The sequence below is a fragment of the Sinocyclocheilus grahami genome, unplaced genomic scaffold (assembly GCF_001515645.1).
Source record: "Sinocyclocheilus grahami isolate Dianchi unplaced genomic scaffold, SAMN03320097.WGS_v1.1 scaffold40.1, whole genome shotgun sequence".
In the NCBI taxonomy this organism is placed as follows: domain Eukaryota; kingdom Metazoa; phylum Chordata; class Actinopteri; order Cypriniformes; family Cyprinidae; genus Sinocyclocheilus; species Sinocyclocheilus grahami.
In genome coordinates, this window is record NW_015505219.1 from 1150008 (window position 1) to 1158067 (window position 8060).

Consider the following 8060-nt stretch of genomic DNA (forward strand, 5'->3'; position numbering starts at 1 on the left):
ACACGCCCCACGGAAGAGAGGGGTGGGGTGAGCAGTAGCTCATTATCATTTAAAGAGACATGCACTGAAACGAGTCGCTGTGAACAGAGCTCTTTTTGACAAGATAAAAAGGGTGTCGTTTTACACGACCACTGAGGAATTTTAACCAAAAATTTGTTACAGACATTTCATGAAGACCCTAAAGAATCATACCAACTTGTAGAAAATGGGCATCTGATGTCCCCTTTAAATATTTTTATGTGACCCTGGACCACAAAACCAGTCTTAAGTCGCTGGGGTATATTTGTAGCAATAGCCAAAAATACACTGCATGGGTCAAAATTATTGATTTTTCTTTTATGCCAAAAATCATTAGGATATTAAGTAAAGATCATGTTCCATGAAGATATTTAGTCAATTTCCTACTGTAAATATATTACAACTTAATTTTTGGTCAGTAATATGCATTGCTAAAAACATCATTTGGACAACTTTAAATGAGATTTTCTCAATATTTAGATTTTTTTTGCACCCTCAGATTCCAGATTTTCCAATAGTTTTATCTTGGCCAAATATTATTCTATCCTAACAAACCATACATCAATGGAAAGCTTTTTTATTCAGCTTTCAGATGATGTATAAATCTCAATTTCGAAAAATTGACCTTTATGACTGGTTTTGTGGTCCAGGGTCACATATTTTCTCTCCCACTTTTGTGCACACTGACTTGCGGCCCACAATACCTTATAATGGTCCAATTACCAATCATTTTAAATGTTTATTCATATAATGTTCTACAAACCAGGATCCTCTAAGGGTCTGCAAATGAGTGTGTGAAAAATAATTGTACACAATAATTAATGTAATAATGTAACACATTGCTTTGGAATGATATTTACTGTGAAATAAACGCTGCACGATACAGTTTGAATTATGATATGATTGTTTTGTATCTCGAGGAAGTTTGCACTCAGGTCCATCACACACACTTCTCCATCACCTGCCTGCTTTGACACAGACACCCACACACAAACACACACACTCTTGAGGTGCGGTGCTGAGTACCGTGTGTGCTGCTGTAAGTGACTGAGCTGTCTGAAAGCCTTCTGGCAGTAGGAGCAGGTGTAGGGCTTGGCACCGCTATGGATGCGGATGTGCTGGGCCAGGTAGCTGGTGTTAGCGAAGGATTTGGAGCAGTGCGGACACTGGTGAGCTTTCACCTCCGTGTGTGACTTGGAGTGCAGCTGCATATCTGACTTATTGCAGAACGTCAAACCACACATCCGGCACCTACAGACAGAAAAAAACACACACACACACACACACACACACAGAAAGCTTTTTTATTCAGCTTTCAGATGATGTATAAATCTCAATTTTGAAAAATTGACCTTTATGACTGGTTTTGTGGTCCAGGGTCACATATTTTCTCTCCCACTTTTGTGCACACTGACTTGCGGCCCACAATACCTTATAATGGTCCAATTACCAATCATTTTAAATGTTTATTCATATAATGTTCTACAAACCAGGATCCTCTAAGGGTCTGCAAATGAGTGTGTGAAAAATAATTGTACACAATAATTAATGTAATAATGTAACACATTGCTTTGGAATGATATTTACTGTGAAATAAACGCTGCACGATACAGTTTGAATTATGATATGATTGTTTTGTATCTCGAGGAAGTTTGCACTCAGGTCCATCACACACACTTCTCCATCACCTGCCTGCTTTGACACAGACACCCACACACAAACACACACACTCTTGAGGTGCGGTGCTGAGTACCGTGTGTGCTGCTGTAAGTGACTGAGCTGTCTGAAAGCCTTCTGGCAGTAGGAGCAGGTGTAGGGCTTGGCACCGCTATGGATGCGGATGTGCTGGGCCAGGTAGCTGGTGTTAGCGAAGGATTTGGAGCAGTGCGGACACTGGTGAGCTTTCACCTCCGTGTGTGACTTGGAGTGCAGCTGCATATCTGACTTATTGCAGAACGTCAAACCACACATCCGGCACCTACAGACAGAAAAAAACACACACACACACACACACACACACACCCCAAGAGGAGGACAGTGGGATGAGAGAAGAGGAAAACATGGGAGAAGACAAAGTACAAATGAGAACGGGACAAAGAGAAAAGGAAAGTTACAAGCCTGGTCCATCAATAGTGAACGGAGAAACATGAGACATAACAAACAGGCAAGAAAGAGACACAACACAAGCAAGAGGGTGAGAGACGAGGAGGTCAGTGAAGAACAATCCAGAAGGAAATCGTAGACTCTGGCTCTAGAAAACAAAGACGAGAGGGACAGGCCAGAAACGCAAGCGCAGATGGGCAATGAATGAGTAACAAAGAGGGCGACAGGAGTGTGTGTGTGGATGTGTGTAGCTGAGGCTGCACATGCTGCTGAAAAAGATAACACTTTCTACTGAAGCACAGCAGACAATCACGCAGATATGCTCTTGCAAAGCCTTGAAGTCAGGAGTGTGTGTAGTATGAAAATAAAGTGGCTTAGGAATCCCTGCCTCTGTCTTTGCCTGTTCTAATAGATCGTAAGAAACAAACACTGAGTGCATGCTGAGCCAACATCCTTAAGAAAAGCCCTACCTGTATGTTTTTCCACCCTCTTTCCCAGCATGCCCTTCTTCTGGGGACAGACTGTAAGGGTTGGCAGAATGATGCTGAAGAGAAAAGGAAAATCAGTCAAAAGAACAGTTACTTAAATCTTAAAATTACTTTGCATATACATTACCATTTGTTAATACTTTTATTCAGCAAGGACAAATTAAAATGATCAACCGTGACAAAGACATTTATAATGTTACAAAATATTTCTATATCAAATACATGCTGTTCTTTTGAAATTTCTATTCATGTATGTAGAAATGTATCAGCTTCCACAAAAATTTTACTATTTTCAACACAGATAATAATAATAAATGTTTCTTGAGCACCAAATCAGCATATTAGAATGATTTCTGAAGAATCGTGTGACACTGAAGCTTTGCTGATTTATCCACGGGGTAAAAGTTGATGAATTCACTAGAAAAAATATATAAAATTTTAAAACCGTTACTTTAAATTGTAATAGTATTTCACAATTTCTACTGTTTCTGTTCAACTAAATGCAGCCATAGGAAGAATAAAAGGCACATTAAAGGGTTAGTTCACCCAAAAATGAAAATTCTGTCATTAATGACTCACCCTCATGTCGTTCCAAACCCGCAAGACCTCCGTTCACCTTCGGAACACAAATTAAGATATTTTTGATGCATTCTAACTCTCCCATAGACAGCAAGGGTACTACCACGATCAACGTCCAGAAACGTAGCAAGGAGATCGGTACGTAAGACCTCCGTTCATCTTCGGAACACAAATTACGATATTTTTGATGCATTCTTGATGCATTCTAACTCTCCCATAGACAGCAAGGGTACTACCACGATCAACGTCCAGAAACGTAGCAAGGAGATCGGTAAAATAATCCATGTGACATCAGGGGTTCAAACGTAATATTACGAAGCTACGAGAATACTTTTTGTGCGCAAAAGAAGAAAAAAAACGACTTTGTTAAACAATTCGCCTCCTCCACGTCACCCTAGCGCCATTTTGGAGAGTATACGCTGTTTGCGTTCAGTGGATACTCTCCAAAATGGCACTAGGGTGACGTGGAGGAGACGAACTGTTGAATAAAGTCGTTATTTTTTTGCGCACAAAAAGTATTCTCGTAGCTTCGTAATATTACGGTTGAACCCCTGATGTCACATGGATTATTTTACCGATCTCCTTGCTACGTTTCTGGACGTTGATCGTGGTAGTACCCTTGCTGTCTATGGGAGGGTCAGAATGAATCAAAAATATCTTAATTTGTGTTCCGAGGATGAACGGAAGTCTTACAGGTTTGGAACGACATGAGAGTTTTCAAACATTTTCATTTTTGGGTGAACTAACCCTTTAAAAATTATCTTATCCCTAACTTCTAAACAGTAGTGTATCTGTGCTAATCGCTTTTTTTTAGTCAATGTCAATAAGGATTTCTCGATATGCATGGTTATCATACCTGTCCTGAAAGACCCAAAATCAAGTGATCTGTCCCAGTAAGTGAGCCAACCAATGGGAGTGTGTCTTTCTTCTTTCTGCCTCGTTTCGACGGTAACGGGATGATAACCGGTGAGCAGGGCACAGAGTCATTTTTCTTGTCTGGTGGAGTCATGCAAGAGTAAAATGCTTTAATTATGTGAGCCAAGACTGATGAGACAATAAAGTGTATCTGTTCCTGGCTCAGGCATACTGCACACTCAAAATTTGCATATAATAATGCCAAGCAACGCAGACAGAGATGTTTGTGAGTTCAGTTCGAACAGGGACCCATGAAGGTCACTTGAAAAGTCAGGTGCAAGTTTTATTTTATTTTTTTGGGAAGGAAATGCTAATTAGCATTTAAATAGCAATATTGTGGCAAAAATCATACAGTGTGCAATGCATGTCAATGTTTATGTGAAATAAGGTGCATTACCAGTCTGGACTGTTATCATGGTGGTAGATGGATGTCCAGGAAAAAAGGACTGAGCAGATGACACTGGAGACACCAGAGTGACCAAACCCGCTAGAAAGAGTGAGGCAGTGATGGAAGACTTATAAAAGTGAAAGAAAGTGCAAATAAACTAACCAGTGAAAACTCTGTAATCATTAGCAATTTAGAATAAACACACATATGATACCTGCCGTCATGATGCCAGTAGGCGGTACTGGCAACACTGTGATACTGTGTGAGGACTGAGATGGTTGTGCATGCTCCTGTTTTAGTGTCCTTGCTGTAGTTGTATCCATGGCACCCCCAGCAACTGCCACCACTGCTGTGGTGGGATAGTGGGCAGGGCCATGCGAGTAGGTGGGGGCTTTGTCCTGACAAAGCTGCTCTTTTACCTTATTGAGAAATACAGCATTCTCAATCTAAAAGCCAAAAACATTAAATTGGGTTAAAAAAATAAAATAAAATCCTACATTTAAAAAATGTATTATTTGAAAAAAATTTTTAATTATTTGATCAAAACTAAAATAAAACTGTAATATTGCTAAATATTATTACAATTTAAAACAACTGTTTTCTATTTTAAAGGGGTCATGAACTTAAAAATCCCTAGATCTTTTGACATAAAAGAGGTCATTGTACTATAAAAACATCCTGTAAGTTTCTCTTTCTTGTTAGTCTAAAAACAGCTTCTATTGAAGGAAATCTGCCAAAACGACAGGTTGTAGAATGTGCCACTTTATGAAGTAATAGTGTGGCTAAATAAGAAGATCAATGCCTGCTTCTACAGTCATGGCCAAAAGTTTTGTCAGTGACATAAATTTGGTGTTTTGCCAAGTTTGCTGCTTCAGTATTTGTATATTATTTTTCCACATGTTTCTATGGTATACTGAAAAACAATGATAAGCATATAAGTTTTTAAAGGCTTTTATTGGCAAAAAAATATAATGAGTCAATATTTACAGTGTTGACCCTTGTTCTTCATAACCTCTGCAATTCGCTCTGGCATGCTGGATATTAGCTTCTGGGCCAAATCCTGACTGATGGCGATCCATTCTTCCCTTATTAGTTCTCGGAGTTGATCACAATTTCTGGGCTTCTGCTTGTCCACTCGTTTTTTGAGGACTGACCACAGGTTCTCTATGGGATTGAGATCCGGGGAGTTGCCTGGCCACGGATCCAAAATTTCAATGTAATGATCTTTGAGCCACTTCTTTATTAATCTTGCTTTGTGACATGGTGCTCCATCATGCTGGAAAATGCATGGATCATCACCAAATTGCTCATGGATCGTTGGAAGAAGTTGCTCTTGCAGGACATTTTGATACCATTCTTTATTCATGGCAGTGTTTTTGGGCAGAATTATGAGAGAGCCCACTCCCTCTGTTGAAAAGCAACCTCACACATGGATGGTCTCAGGATGCTTCACTGTTGGCACAACACAAGACTCATGGTAGGGTTCACTTTTCCTTCTCCGAACAATCGATTTTCCAGATGTCCCAAACAGTCGGAAGGCAGCTTCATCAGAGAAAATAACTTTGAGCCAGTCTTCTGCTGTCCAATCTTTGTACTTCCTGCAGAATTTCAGTCTGTCCTTGACATTTTTCGTGGAGAGAAGTGGCTTCTTTGCTTTTCTTCTTGACACCAGGCCAGTCCAAAAGTCTTGTCCTCACTGTGCATTCAGATGCTCTCACACCAACCTGCTGCCATTCCTGAGCAAGCTCTGCACTGCTGGTGACACGATTCCTCAGGAGGAGATGGTCCTGGCGCTTGCTGGACACTCTGGGACGTCCTGAAGACTTCTTCACTGCAGTCGAACCTCTCTCCTTGAAGTTCTTGATGATCCGGTAAATGGTTTTGCTGGACACTCTGGAACGTCCTGAAGACTTCTTCACTGCAGTCGAACCTCTCTCCTTGAAGTTCTTGATGATCCGGTAAATGGTTCTTTCAGGTGCAATGTTCTTTGTAGCAATTTCCTGGAATGTGAGGCCATTTTGATTCAAAGCGATGATGGCTTCACGTGTTTCTTTGGAGGTAACCATTGCTAACAAGAACGCAATGATTGGAAGCGCTTCTTCCCTCCTTTTATAGCAATCAGTCTGCTCTTACAATCTAATTAGTATGATAGTGATTAACCTGACTAGTACTCATTCACACTTTCACATGTGCTGCTGATATGATCAGTTAATTAATGTTAACTGGTCATTTTGTGACAGGATCAAAAAACAGTGAAATTTTTATTTTTTTTTTTGTGAAAATTTCATTATTTTAGCCAATGAAGCTTTTAGCAATGACATAAAATGCATCTGATCGCTCGACACAATAATCTAGAAACAATGTGAATGAACACCACAACAGCTTAAAAGCACAATATGTAAGGTTTTTTTATTAAAATATCCAAAAACCACTAGAACAGTGTTATATATTTTGCTGACTTGTGTATTTACATTATCCCAAATGTTTCGAAGAATGTTTAAATTCAGAGAAATAAGCAATTTTAACTAGTGACACGGACCGTGTCCATAGTGTCATTGTGTCGCCTGCCAATGACGTCATACACCCTCGATTTCCGGTTTTGTTTTGTAGAAAATATGGAAACACCAAAGACACTTTAATATGTTGTGCGTTTTATTAGACCGGTGAAGACCGCACAGAGTAGCATAATTACAGAACTTTCAAATGTATCTAGTATGATAAAACAGCACTGCTTTTTTCCCCACATACGCACGACCGGAAGGAGTGGAAATGGTCGACTGTGGCATAATAAAAGCTTGCTGCTTTCGAGCCGTGTGTCACGCTCGTTCAGTGGCCTCGTTTCACTTCGATGGCTTTCAGCCTCACCCTGCTTCATTCTACCACGTTAATAAATCATTAGCTCATTCATGAACATGATTTCTGCCCGAGTCCCGTCAGATTGCATCAGCTGTGGGGATGAAGACGACAACTCCCATGATTCCACACTCAGTCACGGCGTCATCAAACTACGCCTTTGTCTATTTGTTTATTTTGAATACGCGCCCTCCAGCGGCGAAAATTACATATTGTGCCTTTAAGCAGCAAACTTTGCAAAACTCAAAATTATGTCACTGCCACAACTTTTGGCCATGACTGTACATCACTGCCTGTTTAGCCCTGCCCACCGATTTGAGCATATAGTGTTAATATAACGAGAGAGGAAAACTAACTAAGGTCTACATGGAAATCAAACGATAAAGATGGCTCTGAAGACAACAAGACACTGTGCAGTTACAAATAGTGGAAAAAAGTATTTGCATCGCTTTCCTTCCGATCCCAACATTAGGAAAGAGTGATCAGTGGATGAACTTTATTTTTAAAGAAGATCCAGACAGCGTCAGTAAGAACTTGGGGCATAAAATTCTAACGTAGACAGTTGAAATGTGTGTATATTGGTGTGCTTACCTGTCCCTGTACAGGAGACCAGAAATATGAAGAATTGAAATGGGAATCCTCCATCACCCCTGACACAAGAAAGAAAACATTTTGACAGGCAAAAATTGAGCACACACTATAACCTTTGACCTTTT

The 8060-nt window shown here is 40.1% G+C and overlaps 1 protein-coding gene across 3 annotated transcripts in view; it reads right to left on the reverse strand.

The window, feature by feature from the left end:
• Positions 1-8060, reverse strand: part of LOC107582054 (zinc finger protein 362-like) — a 14327-nt gene extending 6267 nt beyond the window's left edge. The window contains exons 1-5 of one of the 3 annotated variants that reach the window (XM_016267769.1): positions 7936-8060; positions 4706-4910; positions 4501-4590; positions 4045-4184; positions 2592-2665 (exon numbers count right to left, since the gene is read on the reverse strand). In XM_016267769.1, coding sequence (XP_016123255.1) covers positions 2592-2665; positions 4045-4184; positions 4501-4590; positions 4706-4910; positions 7936-7989 — 563 coding nt within the window. In that variant the 5' untranslated portion in view covers positions 7990-8060. Of the gene's footprint in view, positions 1-2591; positions 2666-4044; positions 4185-4500; positions 4591-4705; positions 4938-7935 lie in introns of all 3 variants that reach the window. The other 2 variants (XM_016267768.1, XM_016267767.1) reach the window with 2 other exon arrangements.